This window comes from Arachis stenosperma, chromosome 7, assembly GCF_014773155.1.
Source record: "Arachis stenosperma cultivar V10309 chromosome 7, arast.V10309.gnm1.PFL2, whole genome shotgun sequence".
NCBI classification, from domain to species: Eukaryota; Viridiplantae; Streptophyta; class Magnoliopsida; order Fabales; family Fabaceae; genus Arachis; species Arachis stenosperma.
In genome coordinates, this window is record NC_080383.1 from 7,530,979 (window position 1) to 7,549,797 (window position 18,819).

Sequence of the window (18,819 nt, forward strand, 5' to 3'; positions counted from 1 at the left end):
TTGTTTTAATAAAAGGTTCGGCTTTAAAGAATTGAGTTATGAGCTAAACTCAATTTTAAAACCATATACCTAACCATTTATCCAACCATTTATTTAATCTATGAATATCATAAATTCTAACTTAAATTTTATTATTGTTAAGAATTAAGACTATATCATCGAATAGATTGATGATGGAACTAATCAAATAAATCATTTTCAAGGAAGCTCGAATGATGGAATGGAAACTAAGAGTAACGATAATTGAGTGTTTTAAACTTTATTTTGTATTAAAAATAATTGATAAAAAGTGAGGTATAAAAAAACATTTTATTTTGATAGAAAATATATTAACTTTTGTTTTATTATATAAAATTTAAATTAAATTAAAATTAAATATTAAAATAATAAAGTTTACATTAGCCTCAAATAATTATATATTACATAAGATCTCACAAATATTATTGTGATATTTTATAAAATCTAAAATGAAATTAAGCTAAGATAGAGATGCTCTTAATATTTCCAAATGAAGAAAAGTCATTAAACTTGAGTGATACGGAGAATTGAAGAAGTCCCTAGTCTTCCTCAATCATCGGAAAAAAAAAACGAACTTATTTTCCTGAAATTTTTTTGACATAAACAATCAAATAATTATTTCTCCTGAAAGGCATATATAGTTTTCTAAAAAGACAATTTTCTTTTTGTGACGAATAAAATCAATAATTTTTTTCAAAAACATGTGGTAGTAAATACGCCCAACACAATATAGTTAGATTAATTCTATAATATGGTTATATAAGTTTGACAATATTTAAAATAGTATTGTTAAAGTTAAAATGATATTTTTCATATTTTTGTAATATTTTTTAATTAAAAAGTATTTTTAAATATTAAAGATATTATTTTGATTTTAACAATACCTGTTTGAATATTATCAAAGTTATATAATCATGGTAGTAACTAGTAACTATAACAATAGCTATAATAGCATATATCTTAAAAAATATTGTCACTGCATGTAATAACAGTGAAAACTGAAAAGTGAATATTAAAGATGGAATACATATAGTATCCAGATTTATTAGGTATGTTTTATATATATAACAAAAAATACTATGCATAATGATAAGTTTTGATAGATGTCAGAAAATATAAAAATGTAATTGTATTAAGTGACCAGATATGTTAACTTTCTTTTTCCTTTTGAGCAAGGCAAAAATACTTCATGCTAGTGAAACTTTAATTTTATTAAAATTTTAATATTTCCATTTCTTTTATTAAAATTTAGCCTTCTAATTATATGTATCTTACAATATTAAGTTTAAGGACTAAAAAAGTAGCTCAATATCATTTCTTTTTATCTCACGAGTGAACCAAAATTTTCCAAAATGCTCTCAACATGCTAGATTTATCTGTGCCTACTCACACTGCTTTAATTTGTCTCAGAAACTCTCACCCTTAACCTTGTTTTGCTTCTTTATTTATCAGCTGTAGCCTTATCATTAATTATTGCATATAGATTGTTCATCAGTTGCAGATCCAAAATATTCAGAGAAGGAAATGCTACAGACAAGTTGTGTGAGACAGAACAATGCTTTGAAGGATATTGCATTAGATAGTGCATGCTAAGTTGCTAACAACTCATTTTTACAAAAAGTACTAGTTTCAGTGCGATAAGATGTAGACTAATATCTTTTTTTAGAGTACTTAGATTATATTAGATTGATTTAAATTTCAATATAATATTAAATAAAACCACACAAAATGAGTTAAGAAAATTAAGCTGACAATATACATGATCCATTTTATAAAGAATATACACATGAAAGATAATACATGACCCATCCATGGTCCATTAATTAATAGAAATTACATATTTTATTCCACAAACAGAGAAACTAACATCATTACAGAAAAATATTAAAAAAAAGGAAAACACATGAAGCTAACAACAGTCTCCTACAGTTTACATGGCTTGCTTTGTTAAGTATAACCACAAAGAAGTCTAGCAAGCCATAAGGGTTTCGCAGTTTTGATAAACAACCTTCCAAGGAACATCCCAAATACCACTCCGCATCCATATCCCACTGCTACTGCCTTCCACCCAAATAATGATTCTTTTGCCTCAGCAAACACTGAAGGTGGTTGTTCTTTGTCATTGTCGCATGACTTTGACAAAGGGAATCCACAAAGCATTGGGTTTCCTCTGTAGGAATCATTCTGAAATGTATTGAACTGTTCTCCTGTTGGTATCATTCCCTTCAACTGATTTTCAGAAAGGTTCAAGACAGCCAGAAAAGTCAAATTGGTCAAAGCCATAGGAATCTCACCTTTCAGTTGGTTCCATGAGAGGTCTAACCATTCCAAACTTGTCAAATTTCCCAGTGTTATTGGAATCATACCACTGATTTTATTGTGAGAAAGGTTAAGCCCTTTGAGAGAACTTAATTCTCCAATGACATGTGGGATTTCTCCTTCAAACATGTTATTTGACAAGTCTATAGTTGTAAAAGTGGTTAATATTCTCACTAGCTCTATGAACTGACCTTTGATACTAACCACTACAGAATCATTGTACAACCTCCCAGTGAAGCTTAAGCTGCTACGCATGTATGACAAGCCACGAGGATGATGAGTACTATTACTCAGATCCTTCATTCCTTGAAAATTCTCAAAGAACGAGGTTGGCAAAGGGCCGCTGAATTTGTTGTTGGAAACATCAAATATTCTCAACTTTGGGAATGGATGTTTGGCACCGAAACTAGTGATGGTACCATGAAACTTATTTGCTCTTAAACTGAGTACTTGTAACTCCTGAAGACCTTCTAGCCAACTAGGAAACACATCCTCTATGTTATTCTCTGCAAGATCCAAAACTTCCAACCATGTGCAGTTAGACAAAGACCTTGGTAACGAACCGTCCAGTTGGTTGTTGTTCAACTTTATTGTTTGAAAATTGTTGTCTTGAGAAAAATTTGTAGGTATGTTTCCATGAAGGTTGTTCACTTGAAGATCCAAAATCATGAGATCAGGAACTGCTCCCAAGCATTGTGGAATCACGCCAGACAAGTGGTTGTGAGACAAGATGAGTGCATAGAGGAAGGTTCCATTGCAAAACATTGAAGGAATGGTGCCAGACAAGTGATTGTGAGACAAGATGAGTTGTCTACTGAGGGACAATGTTGAAGGAATGCCTCCTGTGAAGTTGTTGTTTGAAACTGAAAAGTAATAGGTGCCATTTGGTGGAATTGGAAGATCTCCTTGCAGCTGATTGAAACTGAGGTCAATAAAGTCCATGCTCTTCCATGTGTGCAAGAGATTATCACCAAACCAATTGGGAATCTTTCCATGGATTTTATTGTTAGAAAGATCTAAACTTCTTAGATTTTGTAGCCTAGCTAGGAATGAAGGAAAAACAGTAACACTACAAGAAGAGAAATATAAACTCTCAAGTTTGGGTAAGACATAGTCAACGCTACTATTATGATCAATAGAGAGAAATTTATTGTTAGAAAGATCAAGAGAATTTAAATTTTCCAACTTCGAAAAATGAGAAAAGTTCACAAGACCACTGAAATCATTTGATGACATATCCAAATATTTGAGATTTTTTAGAAATTCAAAGATCGAATTTGGAAAATCACCTTGAAATTTGTTATTAGAGAGAGATAAACAAGTCATTGAATAAGTGGAGAATTTGCTAATTAGCCCTGTTAGCTGGTTCATGCTAAGATCTAGCACTGTCAATGAAGACAAAGAATAGCACCAGTCTGGAATTGTCCCATTTATAAAGTTATTACTCAAATGTAGTTCTTCTAGTTTTGAAAGTGTGACATTTTTGCTTGGAATTGGGCCGATTAATTGATTATATGACAGACTTAAGTAAGAAAGTTGAGTTAGATCAAATAATGATGATGGCAGCTGGCCTCCTAATTTATTATATGACAAATCTAAAAAAGAAATCTGGGTTAGACAAAACAATGATGGCGGTACTTGACCTTCTAGACTGTTAGAAGAAAGATCCAAATAATCCAATTTAGTGAAGTTGTCGAACAGGTCTGGGATCTGACCACTGAACGCATTACGACTAAGAGCTAAGTAGGTGAGATGTTTGAGGTTTGAAAGTAAAGATGGAATCTCACCATGAAGTAGTCTATTTCCTGAAAGGTCCAAATGAGTTAGTTGAGTGAGGTTCCACAAAGACACAGGAATTAATCCATGAAATCGGCATTGGTATAGCCGTAGTTTGTTAAGAGACTTCAAATGCGAAATGGAATCAGGTATTTCTTCCGAGAAAGCTGTCCAAGAGAGGTCCAAGATCCTTAGAGGAGTGCTCCAATTGGACTTTGGAAGTTCACCTTTCAGCTCTTCATTGTCATTCAAACTTAGTTCTTCAAGATTAGTTAAACCAAGTATACGAGTTGGAAATTTTCCATGCAATCCAGTGTCATCAAGACTCAGGATCAACAAAGAGGATGACAAATTCATTAGCAAAGACAATGATGTATCTCTGATAGAAGACATGTTTACGCCATCGTCTAGAACCAGCTCTTCCAAGTTAGTGGTGTTACCAATGAGTTTGCTCCATGTGGATTCATCAAGTCTCAGTTCATTATACGAGAGATCAAGTGAGAGTAATTTAGACAAGTGTGAGATTGTGGACGGAATATGACTGCTAAATGATGAGAATGATAGATTGAGATGGGTGAGACTCACAAGATTACCAATTCCAGGATATATCGGAGACTCAGAGAAGTCATTGAAGGCAAGGTTGAGTTGTTGAAGATGCGTGAGATGGAAGAGTGTGCTGTTGGGATGAAACTCACCTTCAAGCATGCTGCAACTCAGGTCAAGCCCAATCACGTGTCCTGACGTGGTGTCGCACGTGACCCCATCCCACTCGCAACAATCAGTACCGTTTTTCCATGATGCTATCTTGGGATAAGAAGAGAAGAACCAATAATCATCGTACCATAGTGAAGGCTTGATGGCAAATGAGTTCTTGAGTTGGAGCAAGTTTGAGTTATCATGGTGGTTGCACAGTGGCAACACCGATGAGCAAGTGGAAGATGGAGTATCAACAAGAAGAAGAAAAAGCAACAAGAGAGTAAAACACCTCATCATTATGATGTCACAATAATAATGTTTAGATTTTTAATGTATTGAGTGTGGTGCAGGGCATCGAATGCAACTCATGAATGCAAATTTATATAGATAAGCCTCTGCGTATGGAATATGCTTGAAACTTAGTTTGATAGTGTAGTGTGTGGTACTGGCTATTCGCATTTTTCCACAACATTTTTCTACAACCTCATCGCATTATTCCATGCATAAATTAAAAATAATACGTTTAACTAATTGGTGTCATAATCGTCATTATTAGATACTATTTCAATGACCTCTTTATTTTTTTCAGCGTGTATACTATACGCTTATAGCACTAATGCAAGCTGAATTTTATAAGATTGTGCAGTTAAATAATTATGACAACACTGCATAAAAATAGAGTTGTAAGCAAAATTTCCGTCTTTCTTCAAAGTTCAGTACTTTCTATCTTAATTATGCCTCTGTACGTATATAACTTAATTCTTATATATATATATATAATGGTATAAGATTAAGAATGAAATCTATCATGTCAGTCTAACTCTTATATTCTTGTCGAATGTCATTAGTATTATTAAAAATTGAAGTCCATTATAAGACTATAATGGACAGTTGGAACGAACTAATAACAAATAAATCTTTTTCTGGGATAAGCTGGACTAATGATGGCTTTAAAATTTAACTTAATTTAATTTATATTGGGCAAGCCAGGCCACAAGGGTTTCTTTCCCAGTCAAGATAAACCAAATAGTGCTTTGCTGGGTAGCATGATGACAGGACTCTCATACTTTGATTTAAAACATTATTTGTTTGATTCGATAGTATATTATTTTGGGCACTGATTTTCCACAAAGCGCGTTGCATAACAAGTCTCATAACCAGGGAAGTTTCATGACTACGGAGGGAGAATGAAGAAGCAACAAGCCAATATCAATATGAGTGATAAGCAATGCAAAATGATATTTTTAATTTTAGTTTTCTTCCATTCCTTTCAAATTTTCTCACACACTTAATCAAAGTAACAAATCTTTTTCATGGATGCTCAACATGTGAAAATTGAACCACCAATAACATGCCAATTGAAAAAAAGACTCTTCATACTTAGCGCTAAGAAGAGTTGAACAAGTCCAACCCTTCCTCACCATCTAATTAAATTTGAAAACAATTTTTTTCTAATTAAAATTCTTACCACAAACAAGAAGAAGAATTGGTTTCTATAAGAACAATCATGCATATAGTGTCATATACAATAATACGGTATTTTCAATCAAAATATCATCCCTATTAAAAATCTAATATATCTATATGAACTGAAAATTAGTTCTATTTACAGTCCAATTTCATTTCATATATATTATCAAATGCGATAAGATGTAGAGACGAATATCTTTCTTAGAAGTGCTCCAATTGTTTTAGATTAATTTAAAATTCAAAACACATTAAATAAAAGCATAAAATTAGTTAACCATAATAAGTTGACAACATGGTATTTTTTATTAAGAATTTTCACATGAAACAAAATATAATATGCGAACAAATTAAAGTTCAAAGATTCATAATTTTATGCGATTTAAATTGAAAATAACATAACAGAATTTAAATCTAGTTTACATAAAACGAACTTAATCCATGATAATTTTTTTGTAAATCGAAAATAATATTCTAACCCATTTGGCACATAAAATTTGTAAAATGATATATACCGTATGTATTTAATTTAGTTTCAATTCTATTCGAAAATTGTAAATCTTGATATGCTTTACATTTGAAATTTTGAATGTGTGAGTATATATAATATATTCTCTAATACATCAATAAACTATATAATAACTCAAGCAAGCTATGACAAATTTATTTTAAATCAAAACAAAAGCAACAGATCATCAATAATAGGTTTTTTTATCTTCAATTCACAAGTTAAAATAATAGATGACTCATGTATAGTCTATTCATTGATAAAAATGGCGTATTTTGGATGAGGGATCTTGCATTATAGAGTGCATGCTAAAAACATTTTTACAAAATGTTTAAAATTAACTTAATCAATGCTGCATGAAACTTAAGAACACTGAAAGAATATTATAATGTCATATATAATCTTACCGTGTCTTCAATCAAAGATTCAAAATGTCATCCCTACTGATAATCTGAAATTATATATATCACATTAATGGAGAATACTTCTTTACACAACCCAATTTAATTTCATAATATTTTCTTTATCAAATGCGATAAGATGTAGACTAACATCTTTTTTTTGGAAGTGCGTGCTTACAGTATTTTTTGATTCATTTAAATTTCAATATGACCACTGAGCTCTGAATTCCATGACAAACTTAGATAATCCAAGTATGGCAACTCAGTCCCTTGAAGACTCAAGGAGACCAGAGAGGATAGATGCAACGATGATCACTATCGTTTTTCCATGATGCGTTGTGTTGGAATAAGAGGAGCGCACCCTTGATCGATCATTGTACAAAGAAGTGTTGATGGCAAATGAGAGTTCTAGAATTGGAGCAAGTTTGAGTTGTCATGGTGGTTGCACAGTGGCAACACCGATGAACAAGTAGTGGAAGATGGAGTTTGAAGAAGAAAAAGAAGCAACAAGAGACTAAAACAAAGCACAAAAAACTTCATCATCATCATCATGTTACACTGTTTAGATTTTTTATTTATTTGAAGTTGGGAAGGAGTATATGCATGTGTGTGGTGCATGGCATCCAATGCAAGTGATGAATACAAATTCATGGAGTGTCCCATGGAATAATAATATGCTTCAATTTTCATCAAATTCAAGAGAGTCAGAACCCTTTATTTAAAAGCCATTATCCGGCTGAAGCACACAACCAAAGTCGGTAAAAATTATGATCCTAAAAGATGCTAGCATTGCAATTAACTTTTACCATGTTTGTAGGGGGAGCATCCCAAACAAGAATTAAAATCTTTTTTCGCAGTTTAGAGCGCCACAACCTATTCCTATTAACATTATTATCCTAATTAACATGCACTAAAAAATTATTAGTAAATATTTAAATTGATTTTAAAAAAATTTACATACAAAATTTTAATTAAGCTTTTAAAAATGTAGATTTCGAACAATTAATCCCTAAAAAAAATTACTAAATAAATTTTTAAAAATTATAAATATTTGACGCAGTTTAATCCTCTCAATTTCTAAGATAAAAATTAACGAATTTGTTTATATATAAAGTTAACTCTGATTGACATGTCTTTCTATGTCCCATTGAAATTATCTCAAATGTTAAAAACAATTTAGTTCTCCAATTTGATTGAGTTATATCAGCACTCAAATCCTAATTGTCTAAATTCCCCAATTGAGCATCTTCAAATTAAAGTCAGTGCCTTCTAAAATCTATAGCAACACGTGATGGAAAGAAGCCAAAGGAGTGGTAGAGGTGATTCAACACATAAGAGAGTATTCAGCGACAAAATTGCTTACAAAAATAACTGTCAATTATATCTAACAATATACAAATTTAGAATAGTGAAGAATCCAAATAGATTACTTTTTGGGCGTCCAACTATAGGGTAATTGATTTGTTTGTGCTTTATTGCTTGAAAAGAAGAAAAATGTTTGGAATTGAATTTTTTTTTTCATCTTTGTGCAGAACAATTTGTCATATTGTAAATTCTTTAAATCATGAGTGTTCATAAAAAATCAAAATATAGTTAACCAGTTAAAAAATTATAACCACATTTTGGTTAATCAATTTATTAAAATAATTTTAAAAATAATATTCATATTTTTTAAATTTGATTAACTAAAACCAAATTAAAAAATTGATTTTTAACCGATTAACCGATTAACCGATTATCGAAAAATATGTATAATCTTAGTATATGAAATACCATAAACAACATCATAATTAGTTTAAATTTATTTTTTATGTTCCTTCTAATCAAGAGAATTTATAAGAGTTGCATCCACAAAGCTATTGTGAAGAGCAAAATTGTTAAAAAAACACTTTAAAAAAAATTCAAATTCTTAAAAAAGACAAATGTACCATATCGAAGTAAGAAAATGTTAAAAGCAAAAAATACAAACTCAATAATTTGTATGTTTACATAAGAGAATGTACTAACATAATGTTAAACTGACAATTGAATGCAAACCATCGTTTTCAAGGAGATGAAAAAAAAAAAAAAACTGTTTAAAGCAGTGAACAGAGTAAAATAAATAATACAGTTCAATACACTCTTATAATCCAGTATCCACCATCTATTACAATCACACACCTAACACCGCATTAATGTAGTTTTTTTGTTTTTCGTTTATTTTTTGTTTTTTGTTTTTTTCTTTTTTAACTTATAACCACACTATGACACTAGGCACGCACCCTTTTCATTATTGGAAGGTTATAGAACTTTGAAGCAAAGATGACCCAAAGGATTTTATTATTTACGAATGTTATTTATATTATGTAAAAAAAATTAGATTAAAAAATTTAATTTAAAAAAATTATAAAAATTTAAATTTTTGTACGTAAAAAAATTAATTTTTGTGTAAAAAATGATTTTTGAGTGTAAAAACTAATTTTTTTAGTATGAAAATCAGTTTTTTAGTATAAAAACTGATTTCTAAATATAAAAACTGATTTTTTAAATTTAAAACTGGTTTTTTTTATATAAAAACTGGTTATTTTTTTAAAATTAGTTTTTATTTTAATAACTGATTAAAAATCGATTTAAAATTTTACTAACCAATTAATAACCAATTTTATTATATAAAACCAATTTAGTTAATTAACCAAAATTATATTTTTGATTAACTAAAAAATTGGTTTGATTTTTGAATTAACTAAACTATAAACACCCCTATTTCAAATGACTAGATGAAATTATTGGTGATGATGATGTTCAAAGTGTTAAGAAAGGCTTGAAGCTTAGATTGATAGATATATAAGAGATAATTCTGCAATTGGATCGGAAGAGACTTGTAAGAAGAATGATTCAATAAATTTGTTGGTAGTAGATGCACAATTTTGTGTATTTTATGGTTGGATTTATGATTGCAATTACTATCACTGTTTTGTTCAGCGACTTTGGGTGAAGGTGATTTTGCAGCTTTAGCATGAATGAAGTATTATAGGTAGTGTTTAAACCCGAGACTCAATGTTCTGAAAATCGGACTGGACTGGCCGGTCGGACTGATTCAATCAGAAATCGGCATGAAAAACGGTCCGATCCTTTTTTTAAAACCGTGATTCTCAAAACCGCTGAAAAATTGTTGAACCGGCCGGTAACCGGTTGGTTGAACCAGACCAGAAACCGACCGGTTCTTAAGAAACGACGTCATTTTCATTTTTTTAAAAAAAAATAAAAAAAATCCCACCCCCACGCGAGTCCCTCACCCACATACCCCCCACCCCCACATACACCAAACACCCACACACTCAAGCCCTAAGGTTCTCCAAACGGCAAAACCTAAATTCCAGCTTTGTCAATGGAACTGCCGCCGCCGTCCGTGGTTGTCGGCCTCTCCGCGGTCTCCTCCTTCCCCTGTCCCAAATCCATACGGCCAGACCTTCTCTTCTAGGCTTTCTAGCTCGGCACGTCGTCCTATCTTCGTCGGTGACTTCGCTGTTCAAGGCTTCCAGCTGCTGCGCCGTCGTCGTCCTGCTGTCAGTGGAAGGTTAGTGAATTTGTTTTTGATTTTGAGCTGTCAAACCCAAAAAACTCCTAAGCTGCTTGAGGTTTTTTTGTTGTTTCCAATCCGGCACAACCTTGGATGAGAGCAAAAGTGACCCTTGAATTTCTTTTTCCCCTGTTTCAATCAGCTTTTCATTTTTTTTTTATTTGTGTATTGGTCTTTTGTTATTCAGCTTGTGAAGTTGTGATTGCTTTTAAGCATTTATCGTAGATTCAAAGTTGTAGTACTTTGATGGAAATTCTGAATGGATATCAAAAGCTTATTTCAAGGGACCCATAATCGCGAATCGTGATGGTGACTATTTGAATATCAGTTCATCCTTTATCATACCCTATATTTGTGATAATAATTATATTTGATTCGATTATTCGGTTGCAGCTCATTTTCGTCGATATGTTTCTCATATTTTCATTTTATTAAAAAAATTTGAGCTAATTTGATTTTAATCTTCATATTATCGGAATAATAACGAAATGAAGGATGATGGCCATGGGAAGAGTGTTGTTTCTGCTATGGCCAATGATGAAAATCAATTTTATAATAAGATTCTTGTTTTGTAATTGCTGGTTGCTGGGTGCTGGGTGCTGGGTGTAGGTTTAGTGTCATCATTGATTTGGAATGTTTTATAATGTACAATGTTTGTTGCTGTTTTGTAGTTGCTGTTTTGTAATTGCTGGTTGCAGGTTTAGTGTGATTATTGGTTAATGTTTTGTAATATTTGGTGCTGAAGGCTGATTATTGAGTTCAGATTTAGTTGTTTATTTTGACTTGGGTAAAGAGACTTATGGTCATTTTTTCCTGCCTTGTACCAATTCAGATGATTATTTTCAGAGGATGAGCACTTATTTATGTATCTTGAGAAACTGTTTCTGTTTGTTATGAGCACTTAGTTTCACCATGAAAGCTTAGTTTCACTAAATGATTTTCAAAGCAACTCATCCAAAATGGTGCTGCACAAATCCAAGTCTATTGTCTCTTAAAATCTGCATGCTCCTTCATTTGGTGAAGCCTTTCTAGCACTAGTCCACTGCCAACTTTGTTACTAATAATGTTATCAAATTTGTTTATTCAAGTATTATGTTTATTTTTTTCAGTTGGATTTATGATAATTCATTTGATATTCTTCCTATTCTTGTGAGATATTTCTTTTAACATTTTGTGTACAGATGAGCAATTGTACTTAGTTGGTATCGTGCTTTCATGTGGCAATTTTGTATTTACTATAAAAAAAAGGAAATCCTAAAAGAGTAATTCACCACTCCATTGGAAAAACTTCATACGACCCTATACCCGCAACTTAATACTTGCATATTTATAATTTATTTATTATTTTATTCTAAAGCGGTTTTTTCGGTTGAATTACTGGTTGAACCGATTAGACTAGTAAACCAATAAACTAGTAACTAGAGCAGTTTGATGACTGGTCTGATTTTCAAAACCTTGCTGAGACTACACATATTGGGACCACAAAGATTGGATTTGACAAAAAAAAAAAAAAAAAAGCTCAAAGTGCCAACAACAGTAGTTATTATTTATCTCAGAAAATACTTGGACTACCAATGACAGTTTTGTTGCCACACAATTGCTGACAGAGTTTAACTAGGGTTTATGGTAAATAAAAAGAAGGGAAAGTATGAGGAGTCAATGGAATATTTATACAATGTATACAATGAAAGTTATAAAATATTAGAGATATAATCATTAGTGTTACCTTTACGAGAAAATACAAAATATAAGAGAGGCTCCAACAATTTTTAATGATGTCGTCCCAATGTTAAGCTGGTTAAAACGGGACACGTCAATCTATATTACGAGTTAGCTAAAATTGGCCAGGGACTATTTCTATCATTTGTTTCTATATATCGTCGAAGCTTTTCTTAAAGCCCCTGATGAGAAAGATATTAAGAGAGCATTTTTCAACATTGGCGCCTTTAAGGCCCCAGGAGAAGATGGTCTTCGAGGAGCCTTCTATCAGAAAATTTCTGTCCTTCCTCAAAGTTCAGTATTTTCTATCTTAATTATGCCTCTATATAAGTTAATTCTTACATGAAAATAATAATGCTATACATATGTGATATGCATACATGATGATGTATATAAAAAATGGTATAAGATTAAAATCTATCATTGTCTCTCTGTCTCTTATATTCTTGTTTAGTGTCATTAGTATTATTAAAAATTGAAGTCCATTCATTATAAGACTATTATATATACATCCAGCCATCGTCGAATGGACAGTTGGAACGAATTAATAACAAATAAATCTTTTTTCTGGGATAAGCTGGACTAATGATGGGTTTAAAAATTAATTTAATTTATGTTAGGCTTCTATAAATTGTAATTTGTAAGGGCTGAAGTGATGTAACTTGGATCTTTGATGTACAGAACTAGGTTACTATATATTTATCTTATGGGCATACATGATCTATATTTCAAGATCATGTGTACGCTCTTTTTTGTTGACTAGTCTATGATGTCATCATATTATCTCATTCAAGAACACGGCATCGATCGTCACGGAAAAAAAAATCCTATATATAAAGCACAACCCTCTTGCACTCAACTCAAACCAAACTCAACAATAATGATGGCCATAACCAAAACCCTCTCCATCTTCCTCGTCCTCGCCACCACATACCTCGCTGCTGCCAGGGCAGCACAGTTTGACATAATCAACAAATGCTCCTACACCGTCTGGGCCGCCGCGGTGCCCACCGGAGGCGGCCGGCAGCTTAACTCTGGCCAAACATGGACCATTCAGGTTGCTGCCGGCACGACCGCAGCACGCATTTGGGCCCGAACAGGATGCAGCTTCGACGGTTCAGGAAACGGACACTGCAACACCGGCGACTGCGGCGGTCGGCTCCAGTGCAGCGCATACGGCCAACCACCGAACACGCTGGCAGAATTCGCCCTAAACCAATACAACAACCTGGACTTCTACGACATATCCTTGGTGGACGGTTTCAACGTTCCCATGCAGTTCAGCCCCACCTCAAACGGGTGCACGCGCTCCATTAGCTGCACTGCCGACATCATCGGACAGTGCCCTAGCCCGCTGAAGACTAATGGCGGCTGCAACAACCCTTGCACTGTTTTCAAGACGAATCAGTATTGTTGCAATTCTGGTAGCTGCAGCGCCACTGATTATTCAAGATATTTTAAAACTAGGTGCCCTGACGCATACAGTTACCCTAAGGATGACCAGACAAGCACGTTTACTTGCCCCGGAGGAACCAACTACAAGGTTGTCTTTTGCCCTTGAACCTCCCGTACACCGCCGCTAATTAATTATGTTAATTAGCACCTCCAAATAAAGGGCCCACTTTGTACGTCTTGGGCGTATATAAATCTGTCATTAATATGATAATTAACACATGGAGTGTTCTTAATAAATTATTCATGGTGACAATAAAACATTAATGCTGTGTGTACATTTTCATTCTCATTACAGTTAGTATTATTGGCATCCTGCCTTACAGGTCGTTGACTACTTATTTCGATAATTAATTTAGATTAGTCTAATAATTAACTTTCTAATTTATTTAAGTAAGTATTAGTTCCAATAATTCAGTAATTCGTTGACTAAAGGCAAGCCCTTAAATTAATACTTTTAAAAAGAGTCGGTGAGTATAGCGTTTTGTAATTCAATTTCATGGCCGAAATTGTAAATTTTGTTATGCATGATCTATGATGTATTTATTTGTAAGCTAAAACACAGGTAATAATTATGAAGCTAAAACACAAATTATATCATACACTTTAGTCCATAAACAAAGAAGTTCACATTGCAGAACATGAAGCTAAGTCATCATATTCTTCTATGATTTAAGTCCACAAGGGTTTCTTTCCCAGTCAAGATAAGCCAAATAAAATGCCAAATAGTACTTGGAGCTAGCATGAAAGACCTCTCATACTTTGATTTGAAATATTTATTTGATTCGATAGTATATTATTCTCGACACTGATTTTCCACAAAGCGCGTTGAATAACAAGAAGGTATGTCAGAATCTGGGAAATAAAGTTGCATGATATGGACCACGGATAATGAAGAAGCAACAAGCTAATTAAGAGGGATAACCACCAATGCAAAATATTTTTTTATTTTTAATCTTCTTCGATTCCTTTCAAATTTTCTATCACACCTATCTTAATAAAAGGTAAAGTATTTTTTTTATTCTTAAAATTTGTGATTTTTGTTAAAAAATATTCATAATGTTTAATTTTATTCAATTTTGAACTTATCATTTTTTTTGTCAAAATTATTCTTAAACGTTAATTCTATGTAAAATTTTAGGAATAAATTTAAAAACTTTTAAAGATAGTTTCAAGACAAATTAAATATATTAAAGACAAAATTGAATAAATAGAAAACGTTAAGACAAAATTAAATAAAATTAAACATTAGAAATATTTTTTTAAAAAAATGGTAAAAGATAATTAAAATTTATTATTTTAACTATTATTTAACCATCAATATTTAAAAATATAGAATAAAATTTGTTGTTGTATTATTAGACTAAAAAAGCTAAATTAAAAAAATTAAATTAATAACTAAATAATGACTAAAAATAATAAATTCAAATAACCTTAATATTTTCTCTTTTAAAAAAAATATTATAAACATAAAAAACAAAAAATATACCTTATCCGTTAATCAAATTAACTAATCTTTTTTATGGATGCTCAACAAGAGAGAGTTGGACCACCAATAACATGTCAATCGAACAAAGACTCTTCGGACTTAGCATTAAGAAATAGTTGAAAAGTCCAACGCTTCCTCATCATCTAATTAAAATTTATAATCATATTTTCTGTAATTAAAATTCTTGCCAAGAAGAAGAAGAATTGGTTTCTACTATAATCATGCATATAGTGTCATATATAATAATCTGACGGTGTTTTCAATCAAAGTGTCATCCAACTAAAAGTCTATATATATATATATATATATATATATATATATATATATATATATATATATCATATTAATTGAGACTTAGTTATATTTACAGTCCAATTTCATTTTATATATATTACCAAATGCGATAAGATGTAAACGAACGTCTTTCTTAAAAGTGTTCTGATTATTTTAGATTGATTTAAAATTCAAAATACGTTAAATGAAAGCATCAAATTAATAAATCATAATAAGTTGACAACATGATGCTTTTTATTAAGAATTTTCACATAAAATATAATATAATATGCAAACAAAGTTCAAAGATCCATAATTTTATGCGATTTAAATCGAAAATAACATAATAAAATTTAAATCTTGTTCACATAAAATGAACTTAACCATGATAATTTCTTGTAAATCGAAAATAACATTCTAACTCATTTGGCACATAAAATTTGTAAAATGATCCCATATGTATTTAGTTTAGTTTCGATTCTGATCTATTTGAAAATTGTAAATTTTGGTATGCTTGACATTTGAAATTTTGAATGTGTGAGTACTGAGTATATATAATATGGTGAATTCTATCCAACTCTCTCTAAAATAACATGTAAATTGGTTATTATCTTAACTATAGTTGGGTTATTTTATAATTTATTATTTGAGATGGGTAATTGTATAATTTTTTAAAATATTAAAATTCTACCCCGTAAGCAGCGCTGACTTAGTTGCGATCTACTGCCTCTCACGCAATCTCTTTCTACAGTGCGTCATTCCTTAACGAGTCGTTGTAACTTTCCCGTTCTTCCCAATATAGCCAGCGCCGACTTTATTGCTATCTCCTGTCCTCTCACTCAATCTCTTTTTTTTTTGCCATGGATCACTCCTTATTAAATTTTTTTCATTAAAAATAATATAATAAAATAAATCTATTCAAAGTAATCAAAAGTATAATTAAAATCAGGAATATACAAATATAATAATAAAATTTGTACTCTAAACAAGTAAACATATCTTTTATCATACATAAATTATTTAAAAAAATATAAATTATTAAAATTAATAACACAAATTTAAAATGATAAAATTCAACTTTCTTACAAGTATTTTTTATAATATTTTTATTCTTTTAATTTTTTATTTATTAATATTTTATTATTTAATTAATGATTAAACAAATTATTTTTATGAGAAATCATTTTTTGTATAATTTCAAAGATGAGACCTGTTCATACCCTGACCCAATAATAAAGGCCCAGGTCCAAACGAAAGGCCTAGTCCAGAGGATTGAGCCTTGCTGAGCACCGACCTTTGTACTAAGAAGTCGGTCTTGACTACGATTTGTTCTAAAGAAGTCGGGACGGAGAATAGCTGGCGGATAAACACTCATTCAAATGAGTAACTACCCCTAGAATCTCTCTAACCACTTCCACGAGTCATATCTTAACCTCCCTAAGATAATGGGACGGTTAACACCCTAAAAATATGGCACTACTCCAACGGTGGTTATTGGTTCACACTATAAATACACTGACACCCCTCAGGTATTTCTAAGCCCAATACATTCTAAGCCTGCTCACACCCTTGCTAACTTAGGCATCGGAGTGTCTTTGCAGGTACCACCTCCCATTCACTCACGTATACAAGTCGGAAGGAGGTTCCAGCGTGCAAACCTGCTCGGAGGCTACCATCCGCAGACGATTAGGCCGGCCGAATACAATCCAGACATTAATCTCCAGTTACCCACCGTAACATTGGCGCCGTTGCCGGGGACCCGAGAGATCAACCACTGATGGCGAACAGATCCCACGAAGAAGGTCATGTGGAGACAGATTCTGAGCAAGAGAATCTGGACACAGGCAATAACGATGCGGACTTCACCCTCCACCGGGAAATTGATAATCAACACAGGGAAGGTACCTCCGGAGTAAAAAACCCGAAAGTAAACTCCTCAGAAGGGCGCAAATCAGAAAAAGAGGGACCATCCCATGTAACTGAACTCATGGGATTAGTCCACAGTCGCTTGGAACAGTTAGAACAAGAACGGGAGTGACAAAAGGAAACCGAAAAGAGCCTAAAAGAGGAGATGGAACGACGAAAAGAGTTAGAAAGAAAACTCTTAAAGTTAGAATCCTCCCTCAAAGGTCGCAACTCCCGTGACGAAAAGGAAGAGCCGCCCTTGGGTGGGGAGGATCCTTTCAGCGAAGACATAATGAGGGAAAAAGTTCCGAGAAACTTCAAAAACCCTGATATGGACCTCTATGACGGAACCACGGATCCAAAGCATCACCTGAGCAACTTCAAAAGTCGAATGTACCTAGCTGATGCTTCCGACGCTACGCGATGCAAAGCCTTCCCGACCACTCTATCGAAAGCAGCGATGAAGTGGTTCGATAGCCTCCCCCCGAGGTCGGTTACCAGCTTTGAAGACCTCTCAAGGAAGTTTTTGATGAGGTTCTCTATCCAGAAAGACAAAGTGAAACATGCACCGAGCCTCTTGGGAATAAAACAGGAGGTCGGAGAATCTTTACGAGCCTATATGGAAAGGTTCAACAAAGCATGTTTGGAGATTCAAGACCTGCCCACCGAGGCAGTAATAATGGGGTTAGTCAATGGGCTTAGAGAAGGTCCCTTCTCGCAGTCCATATCCAAAAGACACCCCATCTCCTTTAGTGATGTGCAGGAAAGAGCTGAAAAGTACATCAACATGGAGGAAAATGCTAAGCTGAGAGACCTAAGTTGGCGACCTGGGCACCCTCCCTCAATAAAAGAGAGGGAGAGGGAGACCAAGAAGAAGGAAGAACTCGGTCTCGACAGACCAAGGAAGTACCACTCTTATACTCCTCTAAAAGTTTCAATAGTGGATGTGTACAGAGAAATTTGCAACACTGAAAGGCTGCCACCCCCCAGACCCATCAAAAATAAAAAGGGGGGAAGCCGCAGCGACTACTGTGAGTACCATAAAATATATGGTCACTCCACGAACGACTGTTACGACCTTAAAAACGTGATAGAAAAGTTGGCTAGAGATGGTTGGCTTGACAGATATCTCATAGAAAGGTCGGACAGTCATGGGAAGAGGAAGCGAGATGATATCGACAGAAGAGACCCACCACCGTCGACTCCTGAGAGACATATCCATATGATCTCAGGGGGG

The 18,819-nt window shown here is 32.9% G+C and overlaps 2 protein-coding genes across 2 annotated transcripts; one reads left to right on the plus strand and one right to left on the minus strand.

Moving 5' to 3' along the window:
• Window positions 1-1,751: 1,751 nt before the first annotated feature.
• Window positions 1,752-5,148, minus strand: LOC130940312 (receptor-like protein 7). The gene has a single exon (XM_057868422.1). It carries the CDS (start codon window positions 5,104-5,106, stop codon window positions 1,966-1,968), a length of 3,141 nt encoding a protein of 1,046 aa, XP_057724405.1. The 5' UTR covers window positions 5,107-5,148; the 3' UTR covers window positions 1,752-1,965.
• Window positions 5,149-13,303: 8,155 nt separating this feature from the next.
• LOC130940461 (protein P21-like) lies at window positions 13,304-14,207 on the plus strand. The gene has a single exon (XM_057868591.1). The coding sequence runs from the start codon at window positions 13,344-13,346 to the stop codon at window positions 14,022-14,024; it is 681 nt and encodes a 226-aa protein (XP_057724574.1). The 5' UTR covers window positions 13,304-13,343; the 3' UTR covers window positions 14,025-14,207.
• Window positions 14,208-18,819: the final 4,612 nt, after the last annotated feature.